The sequence below is a fragment of the Sceloporus occidentalis genome, unplaced genomic scaffold (assembly GCF_023333645.1).
Source record: "Sceloporus occidentalis isolate IW3139 unplaced genomic scaffold, rSceOcc1.0.p SCAF_5, whole genome shotgun sequence".
In the NCBI taxonomy this organism is placed as follows: domain Eukaryota; kingdom Metazoa; phylum Chordata; class Lepidosauria; order Squamata; family Phrynosomatidae; genus Sceloporus; species Sceloporus occidentalis.
In genome coordinates this window covers 176,858,003-176,879,935 of record NW_028316985.1, presented here as the reverse complement: position 1 = coordinate 176,879,935, position 21,933 = coordinate 176,858,003, and the positions used below count along the sequence as shown (strand labels likewise).

At 40.5% G+C, this 21,933-nt stretch overlaps 1 protein-coding gene across 4 annotated transcripts in view; it reads left to right on the top strand.

Moving 5' to 3' along the window:
• Positions 1-21,933, top strand: part of LOC149313200 (cilia- and flagella-associated protein 299-like) — a 308,159-nt gene that overhangs the window by 491 nt on the left and 285,735 nt on the right. For 3 of the 4 annotated variants that reach the window (XM_089526259.1, XM_089526257.1, XM_089526258.1), the window contains exons 1-2: positions 7,330-7,455; positions 16,472-16,602. In XM_089526259.1, the coding sequence (XP_089382385.1) occupies positions 7,336-7,455; positions 16,472-16,602 (251 nt within the window). In that variant the 5' untranslated portion in view covers positions 7,330-7,335. Of the gene's footprint in view, positions 1-7,329; positions 7,456-16,471; positions 16,603-21,933 lie in introns of those variants that run through there. The other variant, XM_089526260.1, reaches the window with a different exon arrangement.

Here is a 21,933-nt window from a genome sequence, read left to right as displayed (position 1 = left end):
GCTCTGAGATTTCTTCCCATTGCCTGCAGACTGAGGAAGAGTGGGCAGCCCCTGAGATCCAGCAACCCTAGGCATATCTAGGGTCCTTACCTAATTGTGGATGCATAAGAGCCTAACCTGTTTTGAAAGGGAGGCCCACAGACTGGGAACACCCACTGAAAAGGCCTTTTGCTCCCCTCTTTTTCCATCTTTGATTCCTTGCTGCTTTCCACTTGTAATACATGTTTTAAAATGCAGAGACATTGCTGGTGTTAGGCTGCTGAAACTGACGTCAATTTATATATTTTGGTAAAACATTTATTTTTCACCCTATATAATACAGTACTGTATAACTATAATAGCTGGCCTCAAATCTGTTGTCTTTTTTCCCTGTCAAATAAAGACCCCCTTTAAAAAAATTTAAACAGACCTTCAGCTTTTAATTGTTTTAATATGTATTAATCTTGTATGCTTTTTAGAAGTTTTTGGAATGAAGGAAATAGTCTAAGAGCAAGGACCCACACTAGCCTATGGATGGAAATGCAGACTGAAACAGAATGAAGTGCAAATATCTTGCTGAGACAATGCAAACAGTAGTGCCCCAAAGACAAAATTCACCCAGAAACTGCTCCTGTTTAAATCAAACATGTGGAAGACCTAGATACCACTGTAAATGGGTTTGCTGATTCACTTCCTCCTCTCCCAGACTATAAAGATCAAGTAAGCCACATCACAAAGCAGTTAGAGATTATACCCTTCACCTCACGCTGTGATCCTATCCACCTTTTCTGTGTGATCATCAGGGATTGTCTCAGACACTATTAATGTTTTGCAACTCTGAAGCTAAAGCCATCAGCCTTTCCAGAATCACTTTTGTCAGTTCCATGGGTAAACCATCAAGTCTTTGTTACACCATGAGACAGCTCCATTATCCCTTGAGGATGCAAACAAGGACCAGCCGCCTTGCAGACAGCTGCCCACTGTTACTCACAGTTTACCTATGGACTCTGTGTGCACACCAGGTCCCTCTCACTCGCTGTATTGCCCTCAGACTCCATCTCTGAGCCACTTGCCAGCTTCAGTGGAAGCTACTCTTCAGGTCTGGTTAGGATCACCCCTTCTAACACCTGATTCCTTGCTATCCAACCTTTCACATCTTTTCTTTCTGTTAAGCCTTGTATGGTTCTTAAGGTTGTACATTTCTCAAAAAACCCTCTTATTTCATTAAAACTGGAGTCTTGCTACAGTTAGTACTGGTATACATAGTTGTAAAAGATCCCAGTAGTTCCCGTACTCTTGCAGGTGTCTTTCCCCCCAAAACACCATGGAAATGCTGACCCTGTACATGGGAACCCCGCACCTTTTAAGGCAACAATGGCAATGCATTTTAACTTCATCAGAAGGGACTTAAAAACAATCCTGAACATAGCCCTTTTTGTCCTGCCTCACATACTTTTACAAGCAAAGAGTGTAGAGCTTTTGCTTTCTCTCTCTCTTTGAATTCCTCATCATTTCTTCAACTCTAAGCATTCCTTAAATAATGCAGGCCTGGCAATCCATCTGTCCTTGAGGATAAATGAGATAGCAGTAGAAAGGGGCAGTCCTGTCAGCTTGGGCTTTTGATCACAGTTCATGGGTTTTGCAAAAGCTTGTACAGCAGTCCCTCTTGGAGTGCTGCTGTTTCATCCGATGTGTCTGTTTATGAATTTCTCTTCACACGCACTCTTAATTCTTGCTTGTACTTTCAGTACAATTCAGAGTAATTCACCTTGGATGACACCACAGTGAAAGCCATGCTCAGACACTTGAACAGCAGTGGTTGAATTGGGTGTTCCATCTCAAAAACAAATGACAAGACAGGATTTGACCTCTCACCATCTTACTGATATTTATAATTTACTATATATTTGTCATTGCATCTCAAAAAGAAAACGACAAGAGAGGATTTGCTTTGACCTCTCATCATCTTAATGATATTTTTAATTTACTGTATATACTTGACTATACGTTAGCCTAATGTATAGGTCGAGGGCAGGTTTGGGGGCCAAAATTTGGGATTTTGGTAGGACCCGTGGATAAGTCAACAGAAAAATTTAAGGACATGTAACAAAAGATGTAAAAGATGAAGCAAAGGAAAATCATGCCAAAAAACTTACAAAATTCTGGCAGACATAACTGTTTATGCTCACACTAAAGGCTGAATACATGCGACAGTAGAGATGGTTGATGCTTCTTTCAGGTGTTCCCAGGATGGAAAAAGTGCTTACCTTTTGCCTCTCTACTCAGAGGAAGGAAGTGACCATATATATGAGTTAAAGTACAGAACTTACATTGACCCATGGATAAGTCAGCCCATGTTTTTGAGTCAATTTTTTGACCAAAATTTCTAGACTTATATATGAGTATAAACAGTAAGCAGAGCTTGAAAAATATAAATATGAATGTATATAGAGAAAGCGGGGACTACAGCTCTCCTAAAACCACAGCCAGCATTGCCATATGGTAATAGAGAATTCCGGGGGTTGTATTTCACATTAGTAACATTTCCAAGCTCTGCATATAATACACAAGGCACCTCGTTGCTGTTTACTGCAAAACACAACAAAATAATCTGTCCCGACATCATATACTCTCTCTAAAGATAACATTATGGCAAGCATCTTCCCCAAGGCTCTAAATATCTCAATTAAGGAGCCAAGGTCAATAGCCTTCAAAATAATTCAGATTTGTCCTAAAAATGGAGAAGGAATTCCAAACAGATTCACTCAGATCATGTCCTTCTAATAGAGCTGGAGCAAACTAATGCCAGGTTATCATATGTTACAGCAAAAGATACACAGTAGAAGCTTTAGTCCAACAAAATCTGGAGGACCATATGATTCCTACACTTGCTTTAAAACCATAAAAACCTTGGGGATGAAATATGTCCTTCTGTGGTTACCTATCTTGACTCTATGATCAAAATCTGAGGTCATGGATTGGGTGCCCTGTCAAATGAAATATACCCTCCAACTGTCCTGATTTGGCATGGAAGGTCCTGATTAATTCTCTGTCATCCTTGTTTTCTGGTGCCTTTACAATGAGATATGTCATAGATTTTCCCTCTCCCGCCCCCTTTTCTCTTTGTCCTCACCTTACTTCAATATCTTTAGAATTTAAAGGGCAAAAGTTAATTGAACTCAGAACCTCAGAAAGGAGGCAGGTGGAGTCTTGCCCTTCCCAGTATGCTCATGCAAAAGTAAACTGCTGCAGCTACTCCCCATCAAACACAGACTGAATCCCTTTGATTGACCTGAAGCACTCCTGTCTTGTCTGGACTGATTCCAAGGCATAGCTGAGTTAGCCTGTGCCAGTACACAAAGAGATCTTGTAGCACCTTTGAGGCTAACTGAGAAAAAGAAAGAAGTCGATAGCATAAGCTTTCATGGATAAGGTAGAATTAAGGCTACAAAAGCTTATGCTACCAATTTCTTTCTTCCTCTCAGCCTCAAAGGTCCCTTTGTCTGGATTAAGCTTCATCTTGTTTGCCCTTACCCAGTCCTTTATTGTGACAGACACTGGTTTAGAATCAAGACAGCTTCCTTAGATGGAGGAGAAAGGAATAATTCTGTACTGGTTCTCCAGACACTCTACAAATAGATTTAAATAAAGTTACTGTACAAGTAAACGATAAATTTAAAGTTTGCTAAATGATCTAAGAATTCTGTCCCCTGTGAGTTCATATCCAAGGTGAGATCTGAGTAAGAGATTTTCTAATAAACTCTCTTATGTATTGTATGATATCAGGGCAACATGAACTGAATCTGTAAATTGGACAGCCTGGGAAGAGAGAAGATGAGGGATTAAGAAGCACACCTGTCTTTTCTTTTTTTATTTGAGAGAAACATCATTTTCTAATGTATGTGTGTTAACTTGCAGCTCCAACTGCACATGACATATGTTTCCAATCCCTTAACAGTAATCTATCTATCTATCTATCTATCTATCTATCTATCTATTTAGAAAAATTGAGCCAGGATGGTGTAGTAATTTGAGTGCTGGACCAAACACTGAGAGACTAGGGTTCAAATCCCCGCTAGGTCACGTTATCCCACTGGGTGACCTTGGCCAAGTCACATTATCTCAGTGGAAGACAAGGGCAAACCCCATCTGAACAAATTCTCCAAGAAACCACATGATAGGCTCACCTTAGGGTTGCCGTCAGTCAGAAATGACTTGAAAAAAGTGCACCACAACAACAGACAAATTGGAGCAAGTTCAGAGATCGGCAACAAGGATGATAAGACATAGGAGAAAAGGTTGAAGGAGCTGGGCATGTTCAGCTTAGTGAAGAGAAGATGGGTGTGTGTGTTTTGACATGGTTGCACTCTTTAAATGCCTCAAGGGCTGTCACAGAGAGAACCGTGCTTCCTCAGAGAATAGGACTGAGTCCAATGTTTTTTCAGTCACGGGAGGATAGATTTCAATTGAACAATAGAAGGAACAGTATAGTAAGGGCTGTTAAAAGCTGTTTGACATTGGAACTAGTTACTTGGAGGGATGGCGGCTTCTCTTTCTTTGGATGCTCTTTCCTGCATTGAGTGGAGGGCTGGATACAATGGTCTATAGGGGCCATTCAAACTATATTTTTTATAATTCCATTACTAGAATGCTGGGATAAATGCTGATTTTGGCTCACCAATGGAAATACAGTTGGCCCTCCACATTTGTGGCTTTGATTATTCATGGATTTGATTAATATGTTCTTAGGAATCTCTAGATCCTCCAGTGCAACTTCTGGTGGACGTTGAGCTGGAGTCGTGCTGGAGCACCAAGAGATTCCTAGAGAGAACATATTAATCAAATCCATTCCACAAGGATCTGAATTTTTAAAAACAAAACTGTAGATCACATGATTTAGATAAATCCACCACCACTGTAATGATACTCCCAAATCTGCTACTTCTATCAGGTAAGCTGCTGCACTCAGTCTCATGGTAGGACCACTTTTTTAACCAGACACAAACCTCTTTGGGGAGCTCCCAGCATCAACAACCTCATTTTAAAGTCTCAAGGAGCTTTGCTGAGAGAGAGCATTTACCATTTGCTTTCCTAAGAGATCCCCGAAGGAATTGGGATGATTGTCAGCAAGCTGAATCTCAAACCTGATTATTACAAAACAGATTCTTCTCTTGCCTGCTGATGATCTCCAAGCATATGAGGAGGATAACCTGATGTGACTTTCTCTCTTGTAGCTTTCTCTTCCTATTATTGATATTTTTAGTGCAGCAAATGTTTGCACAAAAAAGATGGGAGGAAGCACCATGAAAACTAACGGAAATGTAACTCATAAGTGCCAGAAAGATGCCACCTTTCAGTGTAGGCATTAGTTAGGTGGCTCTGTTTTGAAGAGGAGGATGTATAGTGTGCCCTACACATTCACTGGGATTAGAGGCACAGGACCCCCATAAAAGTGGGGAAACTGCAAATAAAAAACTACTCCTTTTTTACATGAGAGAACACCTCTCAATGAATCTCTAGGTCCTCCAGCACAACTTTGTGATCAACATCTGCCTTAGGACTGGATCATGGCTTTGGTGTGGCTTCCACCCTCTTGGGACGCAAGCGTCATTTAAACAGCACACTTCCAAAGTGGCCCAAAGCAGCTTTATTTTGGAAAACACAAGGATGCTAGGAAAGGTAGAGAGATGTAGAAAAAGTGGAAGAGTGCAGGCCAGAGGGACAGGGAGGCCAAGGGCCTGAATTTGCAGGACCTGAGTAAAGTAGAGGAGGACAGGGGGTCTTGGAGATGCCTCATCCACAGGGTCGCCATGAGTTGGGGTCGACTCAAGAGCAATTAACAACAAGAAAGACTGCCAAGCTAGTGTGGCATATTGGTTTGGGCTTTGGACTAGAAGCATAGGGTTGGAAGAGACCCCAAGGGCCATCCAGTCCAACCCACTCTGCCATGCAGGAACTCACAATCAAAGCACCCCCAGCAGATGGCCATCCAGCCTCTGTTTAAAGAGCAGCAGCTCTCAACCTGTGGGTCACAAACCCTTTGGGGGTCGAACGACCCTTTCACAGGGCTGGCCTAAAACCATCTGAAAACACATATGTCCAATGGTCTTAGGAACCAAGACACCACAATTTTACGGTTGAGGGTCACCACAACACAAGGAACTGTATTAAAAGGTTGCAGCATTAGGAAAGTTGAAAAGCACTGCTCTAGAGAGTCCAGGGTTTAATTCCCTGCTCAGCCAAGGAAACCCATTGGATGACCCTGGGTGAGTCACACACTCTCAGCCCCAGAAAACCCCATGATAGGGTCTCCATATTTCAGAAACGACTTGAAGGCACACAGCCACAAGTTCCATGCACCTACTTTTGAGTAACCCTGCCAAAGGAATGGGTTTTGCAAAACAAAACAAAAACCCTCCCACGAAAAGAAAATGCTTTGTCCTCCCCCCACTTCGCCAGCACTTCCGAACCAAACAGACCAGAGCCATTGGAAGCTGCACAAACGAAGTGACTAAGGCTGCATCCCCATGGCAGAAATAATCCAGTTTGGCACCACTTTAACTGCCATGGCTCTATGCTATGGAACCCTGGGGTTTGTAGTTTTGTGAGCTTATTCAGCCTTCCCTGTCAGAGAGCTCTGGTGCCACAACAAACTACAAATCCCAGAATTCCATAGCATTCAGACAAGACAGTTAAAGCGGGATTAAAGTGAGTTACAGCTCTCTGACAGAGAAGGCTAAATAGCTCATCAAACAACAATTCCCAGGATTCCAGAGCATGGAGCCAGGGCATTTAAAGTGGGATCAAACTGCATTATAATTGCCCTGGCTCCATGCAAGGGAATTCTGGGAATTGTAGTTTTGTGAGCTCATTTAGCCTTCTCTGTCAGAGTGCTACAATGAACTACAAATCCCTATAGCAGGGAGCCATGGTTGTCAAAGTGGTGCCAAACTGGATCATAGCTCTCTCTGACAGAGAAGGCTAAGTAGTTCACCAAACAACAATTCCCAGGAGTCCATAGCCTGGAGCCATGACAGTAAGGGGTCAAAGTGGATTATAGCTCTCTGACAGAGCAGTTCACAAAACAACAATTCCTAGGAGTGTACAGCATGGAGCCGTGGCAGTTAAAGCGGTGCCAAACTGGGTTAATTCCTGAGTGCAGACGCAGCCTTAGCCTCTTGCAAAGGGTTTTACCTGATGGGCGGGGCTACAGTGTAAGGAAGAGGCGTGGGCGTGGCAATCGCTGCCTATGCTTCCGCGGTGGGCGTGGCTAAGCGGCGAGACCGCGCGGCGATTGGTCGCGTGGGGCGTGGCTTCGAGGAGGGGCGGTTGCTAGGGACGCCGCTGGGAACAGCCATGGCCGGCGTGGAGAGCGACGACCTCGCGGCGGCCTTGGATCACATCGTCACCCAGTTCAACACCTACGAGGACTATCTGGACTCCCAGATCACCACCCAGGACCTCTTCTACCTGGAGGTCAGCCGGAGAGAGGGCCCCTGAGCACGCGCAGAGTGCAGTGCCCTGGCTCTTTCAGATCATTTTTGGTCGTTGTTGTTGTTATTATTATTATTATTCATTTTCTCATTATTATTTATTATTATTTATTATCTATTTTCTCGTTATTTATTTATTTATCTCATTATTTATTATTATTAATGTTTATTGTTGTTGTTATTTGTTTTGTCGTTATTATTTATTTATTTTCTCGTTATAATAATAATATTTATTTATATCCTGCCTCTCTCTATATTGTATTATTATTATTATTTTCTCATTATTTATTATTGTTATTATTTGTTTTGTTGTTATTATTTATTTTTCTCCTTATTCTTTATTATTATTATTATTATTTTCTAATTATTATTATTATTTTCTAATTATTATTATTTGTTTCTGTTATTATTCTTTATTTTTGTCGTAATTATTATTACTTATTATTATTATCATCTGTTTTTGTCATTATTTATTGATTTATTTCATCCTCCTCATCCTCCTCTGCCTCATTATTTATTTATTTTTCTCATTTTTATTATTATAGTCATTTGTAGCCCGCTTTTCTCCCCAAAAGTTGGCACTCAGAGCAGCTAAAAACAATCAAAAACATACAAAGAGTGGCAATTAAAATGGAATGGTTCCCCTTCTTCATCCTGGAGAGAAGTGACCAGTCCTTACATTTAGAAAGCAATTCCATAACCACAAAAAGTCAACATGGGTTTCAGAGAAACAAGTCATGCCAAACAAATCTAATCTCCTTTTTTGATAAAATTACCAGTTTGGTAGATGAAGGGAATGCTGTGGATATAGTATATCTTGATTTTAGTAAGGCCTTTGACAAGGTTCCTGATGACATTCTTGCAAAGAAGCTTGTAAAATGTGGACTAGACAAGGTAACTGTTACATGGATTTGTAATTGGTTGACCGACCAAACCCAAAGGGTGCTCAACAATGGCTCCTTTTCATCCTGGAGAGAAGTGACCAGTGGGGTGTCCAGTGGGGCTCTGTCCTGGGCCCAGTGTTATTTAACATCTTTATCAATGACTTAGATGACAGAATTGGGAGCATACTTATCAAATTTGCAGATGACAGCAAATTAGGAGGAGTAGCTAATACCCCAGAGGACAGGATCAAGATTCAAAATGACCTGAATAGACTAGAAAGCTGGGCCACAGCTAACAAAATGAAATTCAACACGGAGAAATGTAAGGTACTGCACTTAGGGCGGAAAAATGAAATGCACAGATATAGGATGGGTGACACCTGGCTGAATGAAACTACGTGTGAAAGGGATCTAGGAGTCCAAGTAGACCACAAGTTGAACATGAGTGAACAGTGCGAGGTGAGAGCTAAAAAGACCAAGGCGATTCTAGGCTGCATCAATAGAAGTATAGTGATGCAATAGATGTACATAGATCAAGGGATGTAATAGTGCCACTCTATTCTGCTTTGCTCAGACCACACCTGGAATACTGTGTCCAGTCCTGGGCACCACAGTTCAAAAAGGATGTTGACAAGTTGGAATGTATCCAGATGAGGGCAACCAAAATGGCGAAGGGTCTGGAAACCTTATGAAGAGAGACTAAGGGAGCTGGGTACAGGGGGCCCTAGTTGTCTGCTGGGGTTTGGTTACAGGACCCCCTGTGGATGCCAAAATTCGTGGATGATCAAGTCCCATTAAATAAAATGGCATAGCGAAATGGTGTCTCTTATATAAAACTGCAAAATCAAGGTTCGCTATCTGGAATTTATACAGTGGGCCCTTGGTATCCCCTGCGGTTTGGTTCCAGGCTCCTCCTGTGGATACCAAAATCCATGGCTGATCAAGTCTCATTAAATATAATGGCATAGTAAAATAGTGGCCCTTATATACAAGGGCAAAACCAAGGTTCACCTATGGGAATTCAGATATTTTTAAAGTATTTTCAAACCACGGATGCTTGTTGTTAAAATTTTACTTCCTTGGTATTAATTCAACTGGAAAAATATGGGAATATTACAAATGTGTAATGCTACGTATCAACCTGTCATAAAACATGAATGAGCTAACCAGGTTGATTCTAAAAGAAATCCTCATCTGGAGGAACCCTGAGCCTTGTGTTAACTACTGGACAGATCACAAGATTGTCCCCTGCCTTACAGTGCCATTTTGAATGGCTGGAGAACTTGCAGTTGTTTTCTTGTCTCTTCACTAAAAGCACACACTTCTGCCAAAACAACAACAACAACAAAGTCACATCTCTCTGATCAGATATGTTGTATTGTTAACTGCCCTTGAGCTGGCATTGACTCATGGTGATCCTGTGAATGAGACACTTCCAAGCCCCTCTGTCCTCCACTGCCCTGCTAAGATCCTGCAGTCTTTCTCTTTTTCTACTGCCCGTCACCTTTCCTGGCATTATTGCCTTTCCTAGTGAGACATCTCTTCTCATGATGTAGCCAAAGTATGACAACCTCAATTTAGTCATCTTGGGCCCCATTCCCAGTAGTGGTTTTGCTCCTGAAGGAACTGGGCAGATTCGGGGGGGGGGGGGGGGGCTCCCGAATCTCTCCATAAGCGAGTGCCCACTACAAAATGAGGGGCATTTTAACCCGAATTCCTTCTTCAGAAATCAGGTTTTACATGAAGGTGCCTGTTGTCAATCGAGCCATCGCCATAGGTGACGTTTGCAGCACTCATTGGGGCATCGGAAGTGTGCTTCCCCTCTCCTTTTTTTTAAAAGAGCCAGGCACAAAATGCACCAAAATGCACACATTTTTGTGTGTATGTGTATGTGTTGTGGGCATTTGGGTCAGTGCAGTTTATGATCTGCCCTTGGACCCATTTTCAACCCCAAATGCAAGCTAATGCATCCTGTATCACCCACTCCTTGCCACCCCAGAATGCCACCCCTCACCTCGGAAATGCCAGAAAAGGATGCGATTGCCATGCATTCTTTTTTGCTCTTAAAAGCAATTCAGGGCTACCCCTGAATTCCTTAGAGACAGTAGCAAAAGCATGTATCATTTTGCCAATTTGCCAAATTGACAAGAGCAACAAATGTAACATTCGAATTGTAGCATTCATTCGCAAGTCTTGCCTTTTGCAACATTTTCCCTTTGCTGGAAGCCAGCAAATGAAAGTGAAAGGGAACAAGCAGCTAGCCACCTTCTATCCATCTATATATCTGCCTCAAGAAAAAAACATGCACATATTATGTCAAAAATAATTTTAAAAAATAAAAAGAGGAGGAGGTGCCTGATGGGAGCTCCATTCGTGCCCTGCCTTTGACCTGAACTGAACTGACCCTTTTCCTCCTGCTTACATTCTCTTCAGAGGAGCTTTGCCATTGCCTTCCACTGAGGCTGAGAGAGAGTGACCTGTCAGTTCCAACTGTCCCATGGAATCAATTGGGAATAAAAGGGAAATGCAGCACAGGCATTCTGACTGTAGCATCCGCATATAACACAAATAATAATAATAATACTCCAGGAGCAAGAGGAAATGAAAGTAGCACAAGCAAGCACACAGACATGTCACCCAAAAAATACCATGCACATAGATTGTCAAAAATAAAAGAGGTTCCTTCTACAGCCTGATTTCCCTACATCCCTCCTCCGGCTTGGCACAGCAGCCCAACTTCCCTTGTCAATCCTCCTCCTCTTCTTTCCTTCCAACCCTCCCCTCCCTCTGAGCTGCCCTGGCTCCTTCATCCTCCTCCTCCTGCTCTGTTATAGAATGCCCTCCATGGCTCCCTTCTTCCCACGGCTCCTTCCTCCTCCTCCTCCCCCCCTCGGATGAGGGGAGGGAATGCCCGCCCTCTGACCTTAATCCCTCCCTGAATTTGCCCCGATCATGATCGAGGGCAAGTTCATATTTCACGGAAACTGGGTCTTTTCAGAAAAGATGGATTTTAGCCCGAATCTCGATAGCCCACGCTAAGGGACATTTCCTTGTGCATGCCTCGACATGGATTGTGACAAAATCAGGCCCAATATGAACTTCACGTGGAAGAATCAATTTCAAAACTGGGTTAAAAGGTAATGTAAATGGGCCCTTGGCTTCCAGGGAGGATTCAGGCTTGATCTGTCCTAGATCCCATTTATTTGTCTTTTTGGCTGTCCATGGTAACTTTAACATTCTTCTCCAGCACCATACCTCAAATGAATTGATCTTCTTTCTATCACCTTTCTTCGCTGTCCAGCTTTCACAACCATAGCACACCATGGCTTGAACAACCTTAACTTTGGTATTCAGCTTGATATCTTTGCACTTCAAGATCTTGTCTAATTCTTTCATAGCTACCCTTCCCAATCTCAGTCTTCTTATTTCTTGACTGCAGTTCCCATTCTGATCAATGTCTGAGCCAAGGTATGGAAAATCTCTTATCTATTTAAATATGTTATTTAAATATCTTACCTAGTACTAATGGACAATTCTTTTTTCCTTGCTTTGAATTTATAGAATAGCTGCTTCTGGTTAGCAGCAGCAAAGTACCAAGTGTGAGAAATGTTATTCTAAGGAGAAAACCAATAAAAAAAAGTCCTCATATACTATTGTTTGCAGGTCTTTATTGTCGCTCTTTTGACTGCTCATCATATTCTAGTCACTGCTCTTCATTAATCAGTTTCTCATTCTCCATTTCCTTTTCCATAGTTTCTTTCTTTCCCCTAATATGCAATACTGAGCCTTTCGTGCTTCGACAATGAGAGTCCAAGGGTGAGCATGTGGTACAAGAGTTTTCAAGAGATATTTAGGGAGATTATTGAGAATGTAAAGGGAAGTCAGAGCAGGCTAGAGAGTAGAATGGGGAGGAGATGAGTCATAAGACTGACAACCAAAATCAGGTGTGAGGATATATATAGGTTAAGTTGAGAATTAGAATTAGATATATTAAATATAATTAGCTGCTTCAGTGGAGCAGTGAATTAAGAACTCACTGCAAAAACAATCTTTCTGAATGGATTTTTATAAAGAGGAATGTTGAGTTCTGCTTCCCAGATTATCAATGAGAGAACATGAAGGGTAACAAAGGTGGAAAACAAATGCTAAACTTGTTGATCCAGTGTGCCATGCTATCTCTCCCCCCCCCCCCACACACACACACCTCCTGTCACAGCAATGAAATCATTGACTTACTACTGGTTGTATACATGTAACATTTGTGCTGTGAAGACTGCCACAAACTTTCTGGTTAAGTGTCCCTATTTTGTAACTTTGTTGTTGGTTGACTACAAGTCATGTATGACTTGTGGCAGCCCTAAGGCAAACCTATTATGGGGTTTACTTGGCAAGATGTGTTCAGAGGGTTTCCCATTGCATTCTTCTGAGAGAGGGTTTCCCTGGCCAAATACTAATTGAAACCCTGGACATTTGGAACCCTAGTCCAGTGCTCAGACTACACCACACTGGCACTCTTATTTCTACTGGGTGGATATACAGATAGCATGGGTATCTGCCATAATCCTTTGTGAAGGGTTTGTTTCTGGGCCTGTTACTTTTTTCCCAATAAAGCATTGGGGGGGGGGGGGTCACACATACTCCTGGACAATCCAGTAATGTCTCCATAAATTCGCTTTCTCATCTAGCTCTTTGGATAAAGGATAATCCAAAATCCAAGTCATGTATAGGAAGATGGTGTGAGGATGGGAAGTTAGCTCCTTGTGGTTGTCCTGTCACTGGAGATGGGTACTTGACTTTCCTTTAGGAACAGTTCTGGTCAACATGTTAGGTAAAATTAGTGATGTTTGGTATGAGCTGGCTCACCAATGATTTGAATACATCTACTGTAGTCTCCATGTTGCAATACTCTTGCAAATTGTATAAGTGGTTGTGTGCTGTATGTGTACATACACAAATATTTACAGTGCTCAAAACCATAAAAGAACATTATCATACTAGGATTTATAAATCAGTACTATCACTTTGAGATTTATTTCCAGCTGGAAGCCATCATATTCCAAATTGCTCCTGAAGTCGAAGTCAATTTGAAAGTTTTTGACTGAGCTTTGATAAGTATGTAAGGCTTCTAAATGATATGGAAGGCAAGTCAGGCATTTGCATTTCAGCTTAGATTCCTCCAGTCTCTTATGCAAAAGTGTCTGTTCCAACTCCTTTCTCTGTCTTACTAAAGTAATTACAAAGCTCCTGTTGGTTAGGGCTCTCTCCTTCCCTAAGCTTTCAGCCTTGAAAATGTTGAATGTTCTTAGATTACATTGGAACCTGTCTTCACAATTTATCATCCATGAAACAAAGTGCAAGTACTATAATCATGTAATTGTGGTCTCCCATATGTTTGCCCCTGTTTTTCCAGGCCTGGCATCCTCACATGGCATGATCAGGCAAATGCCAGTGTTGTCTGCAAGGAACCTGTTCTGCTCCTTTCAGTGGTCACAGTCGTACCTGCTATCTTGTTCAAATGCAATCTGCTGCACTATGGGTAAAAATATGGTGGTCAAGCCATGGTTATGATCCACTTTAATCTGGTTATTCCACATTGGTATTTGCCAGTTTAAAAGCATATCTGTTTGTATACACTTTTGGAAAAGACTCAGCTGATTGATTTGTTTTTTACTGCTGCTGTTTGTAATGTTTTAATGGTATTTTTAAAGGAAATTGGTAAATTTATTATTATTATTATTATTATTATTATTAAAGTTTATTGGTTAAAAACAAGCATAACAAACATAACAAAACATAAATAAACATAAACCGTATCATACTATCCATCACATATAAATTACAACTATACATACAGTTACTACAACATACTACATTTAAAAACCCTTCCCCTCCCTCAAATCAAAGACAGCTGTCTATTATGTACTTTCCTTATTGACTTAACATTTACTTTATACTTGATCAGAAAAAAAAGAAAAGAAGGAGAAACATATATATATATATCTTCTTTCGCACACTTCTCATCACCAGTATTGTTATTTCCTTTGTGTAGAATCTGTCCCATCTTTGTGACTAAACGTTGACTTATAAGTTTATATCAGCGAGCACCTTGTATATATCCAGAACTCACGTTACATTTTACTTTCTACTCAAATCCCCTTATACAGATCTATTTTGGTGCTTTCTTTATTTGTTCTTCACAGTGATTTATAATAGGTGCCCAGATACCCTCCCATCTCAATTCATCTCCACCTTGCAATGTATTTGTGAGTTTATCAGATTGAAACATATCAAATATTTTCATATACCAGTCCTTTAACAGTAAAGTGTCTTTGCTTTTCCATTTTTTTGCAATTACCATTCTTGCGGCTGTAATCATGTAAAAAATATTTTTACCATAGTCCTTTTCTAATTTTGAGTCATTTACCATCCCCAACAGGAAAAATTTAGGCTCGAATTTTATTTTTGTATTCAGAAGCACCTCCAATTCCTTATGAATTTGGTGCCAGAAACTGTTTATTTTTTACACTCCCACCACATATGAATATAATTTGCATTTTTATCTTTGCAATTCCAGCATTCTTTCCTATTATTTTTGTCTATCTTGCTTAACTTTTCAGGCGTTATATACCATCTATATTGTAATTTTAAATAATTTTCTTTTACTTCTGTGCTCAATGTATATTTCAGCCTAACCTTCCAATTTCTCTCCCATTCTTCCATCATGATTGGTGTTTTGAGGTCCTGTGCCCATTTTACCATGAATTGCTTAACCGTTTCATCTTCCGTTTCCAATTTTAATAACAATTTATATAATTTGGAGATAATCTGTGTTGTATCGTCCGTCATTAATCTTCCAAATATTGTATCCTCTTTTTCTATTTGGTATTTTTTATTATCCAGGTTGAATCGCTCTACAATTTGTCTATACAAAAACCAATTTACGTTAAAACCTTCTTCTATCATTTCCTCCATTGTTTTTACTTTCAAAAGCCCATTTTCTAACTTCAATAAATCTTTATATCTTACCCAGTCTGTGTCCTTCATCCTTTCTCTTCTAAAAAAGGCTTCGTTTATCGAAGCCCAGACGGGAATTTTAGTTACCAAATAAGGTTTGTATTTTTGCCAGATTCTTAGTAATGATTTCCTGATAAAGTGATTGTTAAAGTTTTTGTTTATTTTGATTTGGTCGTATAGTAAATAATCGTGCCAACCTACCACATTGTTGAAACCTTCCAATTGTAGAATTTTTTCTTTTTTAAGCTTTATTATTTACATGATATTTTGAATTTTAGATGCACAATTTTCTGATTTTTCAACTCTGGATTTTATGTATCTTACATGATTTTTTAAAAACATATTTTTATTGTAAGATTATTAGCTCCCTGAGTGCTTATGAGGAAGGGAAGGATATAAACCAAATAAATAAGTAATGCATTGCATTTAGAGAAAATGAAGATGGCAGCTGCAATTTTGGATTTGAAGAGCCCTGCCCACTGAGATGAGAACAGGGTTATTGTCTGTCTCAGTTCAAGGCTCTGCCTTCTCTCTATAAAACCTATGTAGAAACCTGCAACATGCTAATCTTTGAACGGTGGTTGCATCTGGATGTCCCACTGCACTGATGCAATTTATTGGCCACCAATAGTGTTGGCAGCCATGTAACAAACTTTGCATTCTACGTTGTCTACTTTGTCCCATATGAATTACAGCCTGCCTTCCATATCCACAGATTTTTTATTCACAGATTCAAGTATGCAGTGCTGCGTCTGAAAGATTGTGTACCGAAAACCACACTAAAAGTGATTAGTTTTAAAGTGAATTAAATTGATTGCTGTTCTCCACCTTTGCCACTAGGTGGAAATATTATTTCATTTTTGGGTGAATGATGCTCTTGAGCACCTAAGAAGTTTCATAATAGGGAAGAAACACTGCACATTGTAGAAGACTGTGCAGGATTATTCTTGCCCTAAAGTAACACTCTTTCATAGTTGGTGATCCACAAGCCACACAAGGGCCACAACAATGTCCCTTCCTTTTTTACAGAGCAAGATTCTGTTAATCTTTTATTTTCTCTTATTTATTCTGGTTCACCTGAACTTTTGTTTGGTCTTTCAGAATGAAGAAATGGCCCGCCAGCTGGTGGAGCTAGGCTTTCGGGGAAGTGGAGAGGTGCTGAAAAGGGAAGACTTTGAAGCAAGGAAAGCAGCTGCTGAGGCTTCAAGGCTCTCCGAAAGACATCAGAAAAAGTAAGCAGAGTGTATGTACTGGCATGGGGGGGGGGGGAGAATAATATTACAAGAGTAAAAAAAAAATGAGTTGGGATATATTTTAAAACATGGGGACCCCCTAAAATTAGTGCATGGAAAGCTGTCAGACTTTTAGGAACTAGCATCAAACTTCTCAACTGTGTACCTCAAGATCATCGTTTACATCCATTTGTCAAAGTGCACTGAACCCTTGAGGGAGATGGCCCACTCTGTATGTCAAATACAGGCCTTGCCTGCCTCCAGTCAGTCATTGCTGTTGATGGGAAATGTTGCCACATTTCTCCACTGGGGGCAACTATTCCCTCCCCCCCCCCTTCCATCCCCACTGTAGATATAGCAAAATGATCCTCCTCTTAGAGGAGACTGTGTTACATTTGTACATTGATTGATGCTTTGGAATTGCTGCTTTGCCATTAAGAACAGTGATCCATGCAAGAGCCCAAAGTAGATCTCTTCTGTGTATGTTAATAGAGCCATTAGAAGTGCAAGAGTGAATTATACCTATAAGAGTTATTCAAAAAAAATCAGGCCTTGTTTCTCAGACATTTTAGGAATCACTGGGTTTGGTGCTCAAGTGACTTGAGAACGTTTGAGTTGTAGCCATAATAGCTTATGTGGAGATGAGCCTCTGTAGGACAAAATAACCAAAACACTAAAGGGCCCACATTGCTCACCTTGGAGCAAAGAGCAAGGATTTGGGAAGAGGAACATAATCATTCTGTCCTGTGGTGTGTACTCCTCTATATCCATCTTCTTATAGTGAGGCTGGACAAATTTGATGAATATACTGTACTTCTCCCTGGAGGGATACCTTCTCACAATTTCTCTCCTATTTTGAACTTAAAGAAACCCTCCTTACAGCCTTAGGGGCTGTGAGAGGAATCTGTGCATACTTTCCCCAGCTTGTTTTAGGCCAAGGAGCCAAGCTTTTCTTTTCATATCCATAATTTTGGGCCCAAAACCTGCCTTTATTTGTAAGTAGACCGGTTTCAAAATTTGTGGGGATAACCTCACACAGGGCCTTGGGTTGGGAGAACATGTTCATAGGATTGATCCAAAATAACTGAATTCATCACAAGGGAACATTTTTACTTTCTGTCCTGTAAATTAGAGGCAATTCTTTACAGCATTCACCTGTATAATATTCTCCTAACAATATTTTCACCTACTCTTATGGGAAAAGCAATTGTTTATAAAAATAGTTTGGGGATTTTTACCAACTGTTCATGTATTGAACAAACTAATGAAATAATTATTTAGAAGTTGTACCTTTGTACAGATCAATCCTTGTGGCAAGTAAAAGAAAATGCAATAGATTTAGCAAGGCTTTCTAACAATAACTGGCATTTTTTGTCTTTGCTTAATTGTGCTACCCTGAATAGCTATGGGATTCAAATGTGTGTTCTAACTCATATTGGACTGTTGTAATCAAGAAAGAATCTCCTTTTCCCCTCATGAGATGTGAGATTGTTTTCTATCAAGAGGTTGTCTTGGTTATTGGATCATTTTCTTAAAATTCCTGTTCTGGTCAAAGAAATACTACTGTCAGGGTAGTAGTAAGAGTCAACACTTACTGTAGCAACAAAAACACAGGATTTGGACTCTGCCTCTTCAATGCTATATTGATGCACATGGTTCTGTTCAGAGGCTTAAAGAAAAATGAAGGCTACGATGCTATAGGGATTCAAGGAAGGGCCCAAGGAGTAGACCACCAGCAGAACAAAGATAAATGTTGGAAACAGGTGGGCCTTGGTGTGGGATAAATGTTCAGTGTAGAACATTTTTGTGTGACAGAAGTTAATCAGAACATTTTTCTGGTAGGTTAAAAAAATCAAAAATATAAAAACACAGGAGATCTGTTGCTGGCTCTTCCTGTCACAGGACTCGTGAATCAGCAGCTTATGTCAACATTCTTGCATCTTTCTACATGCCTGAAGAACACCTGGATATTTGTGTTGTAGTGTACAGAAACCATGGATCTCTGTGCATTTGCCAAGCTGACTTGCGTAGGAAGGCTTGCTTTAAAGGGAAAGATGTGTGGACAGCCTTTTCTGATTCAGCTGGTGACTGATCTTGTGCCAATATATTGCCCAGGAGAGGATTATTCCACATCTTCTAATCAGAATTCATACTTGTATAACTATACATAGTTGGGGAAGAGGACATCTGAGCTACTATAGCATGTATTATATCTGTCCCTATTTACCCCTGTAGTTCAGTAGGCCTGAACATAACTGAATATGCCTATGAAGTCCCTGCAATCAGCTTTGAGTTTTTATCTCTTATTCTCCACCTCTCACTTTTCAAATTGCATTCTCTGCCTTTAAGACCATGTGTCTGGGTTACTTGGGAAAGGTATCCAAATCAGCACATGATACTTCTAAAATGTTGTGACCCTTGACACATTTTCACTGAAAACAACAACACCGCAGCTATGGCCAGTTTTAATTAGAACCGCCAGTGAGGAATATGAAGACATATTCATCTTTGTTTTCTGGACAGGCACAGCTTTCCTGAGTTGTGTTACCAATTTCTCTGGAGCAGTACTTCCCTCTATGACAACTGTGAGAGTCAGCATGGCAGGAAGCCTGTGTCTGAATTCCCATTCAGTCTGGGAAACCCACTGGGTGACCTTGGGCAGGTCATACACTCTCAAGCCTTACAGGAAGCCAATGGCAAACTTCCTCTGAATGCATTATGCCAAGAAAAACATAGGAGAGGGTCACCACAAATTGGAGTTGACTTGAAGCCATGTGACACTGCAACAAGTGGTGTGCAAGCTTTTCATTTGGTGTACAAGTGATAAGGTTGTGGCTGTGGCCAATCCCAGCTTCCACATGTGTGAACTTGTGGTTGACTGAATGTGTAAACATTAAGCTTTTAGGTGCATGTATGAAATGCTTATCATATTAAACTAGAACTGGCCTAGCAGTTTGGATTTTTTGTTCACTTGTGTCTGATGTTCCAGAGTTTCTGTCAGTTCTGCCTTCTTCCCACTGTACAAGGGAATGTTTGCAGGTGGGGTAGTAAACAAGTGTAGAAATCAACATGCATAACAGATTCAAGTTGTATGTAGAGAGATCTTGTAGCACCTTTGAGACTAACTGAAATAAAGAAGTAGGCAGCATGAACTTTCCTAGACTTCAGTCTACTTCCTCAGATACATTTAATGGAGTGGAAACCAAGGACAGACATATATATGCCATTGGTATGTGAGAATGTCAATTCAAATGCAAAATCCTTTCAGGTTGTCTCCTCTTTTCCAAAGGATCATCGATGCTCCCCAAATTAATGCTTTGCCTTCTCCTGTCTGCCTTTTGCTAGCCAGACTGAATTCATATGGACTCACTTTACAACTGTCTCTTTACTTCCCACCAAGCAACCATCCTTGCAGGGAACACCCTTCCACACCTGCTCTCTATTGATGAAAGAAGCCAATTCAAGTTGATCCATGTAAACATGTTAAGACTTGGTCTCATGAAGCCTGAGCTCCACTTCTGTGATCCCAAAACCAGGTTTCTAAAGCTGGTTCCAAACATTGTATACAGAATGTACTTTAAACTTTGGAAAATTAAGTTCAGGTTAGTTATGTGTTAGTTCAGTTCAAATGAAAGGACATGTTACTCTATGCTAACTGAAGGTGCATTGATTACCGTGAGGCTAAAATATGGCCACTTTAATCTGGCTTCACGTCTTCAGTTGTGTTTTATGTATGTTAGCTGCCTTGGGTCCCACTTTGGGAGAAAGGCGGGATATAAATAAATAAATAAATAAATAAATAAATAAATAAATAAATAAATAAATAAAATTTAGTCTGTTTGTATCACTTGCCATAATTGGACAGTTTTATTTATTTTATGTATTAAATATTATACACCCCACCCTGTATCAAGAGATCTCTGGCCCACTTACAAATAGCATTAAAACAGATTAAATAGGTTAAAAACAGTAAGAATTTAAATAAGCTAAAGCATATTAAACAATATACTGAGTTAAAAACAGATTTTTAAAATTTAGATGTTTTAAAAATGATATATAACAGTATTTGAGTTGAAATAATGAGACCCAGAGATTTTGGAGAACAACTAAGTATTAACTTGGTGCCTCAAGGTCATGAGTATTGATGGCAGTCGTGATTCCAGGGGAAAAGCATTCCACAGTTTGTTCATTTTATTTGTTTATTTCATTTGTATGCTGCCTTTCTCCCAGAAGGGATGCATCACAACTGAGAAGGCCCTCTCCTGTGTCCTAACACAGTGTATTGACCTCAGTAGTGGGGCATGGAGGAGGCAACTCTTAATCTTAATCCTTGGGCAGGTATATATGGGGAGAGGCACTTCCTCAAGTATTGAGGTCCTGGGCCCTATAGGGCTTTAAATGTCATCACAAGCACCTTGTAATTCAGACTGGTAATGTACTGACAGTCAGTGTAATTCTTTTAAGACTAGCAGTCAGCAGTTGAGCTGCTGCATTTTGCACTACCTGTAGCTTCCAAGTCTTCTCCAAGGACAGGCCCACACAAAATGCATTGCAATAATCTAATCAGGAGGTTACCAGTGCACAGACTACTATGGTTAGGTTATCTCTGCCCAGAAAAAGCCATTGTTGGTTCATCAGTTGAAGATGGCACCAAGCACTCAGAGCCACAGAGTCCATTTGGGCTTCCAGTGACAGGGATGGATCTAGGAGCACTCCCAAACAGGATACTTGCTCCATCAACAGAAATTAATCCATCTGGAACAGGAAGTTTTCCCAGTTCTCAGACCTAAGAAACATCAATTTGGCAAATTGATACAAGAGTGAATGCTTTTGACCTAAGAAACATCACTCCATTGAGCTCTTTCTTATTGGGAGTCAGCTTCAGTTTATTGGCTCTCATCCAAATGATTACAACATCTAGGCACTGGTCCAATATCTGCACAATCCCAGCTTACTAATGTCAAAGAGAAATAGAGTTGAATGCCATCAGTATACTGATGGCACCTTACTGCAAACCAACATATCAGCTCCCCTACTGGCTTCATGTAGATATTAAACAACACAGGGGATGATATGGAACCCTGCGGCACTCTACAGCTTAATTGCTATGAAACTGAAGAGAAATCCCCCGGTGCGACTCTCTGGAACTTGCCCTCCAGGTAGGAATGGAACCATGGTAGAACGGTGCCTTCTAGTCCCATCCCACAGAACTGGTCCAGTAAGTTAACCATGATCAATGGTATCAAAGGCTGCTGAGAGATCTAGAAAGATCAACAGCATAGTACTCCCCCCATCTTTCCCCTGGAGTAGGTTGTCAATCAGAGGAATGGA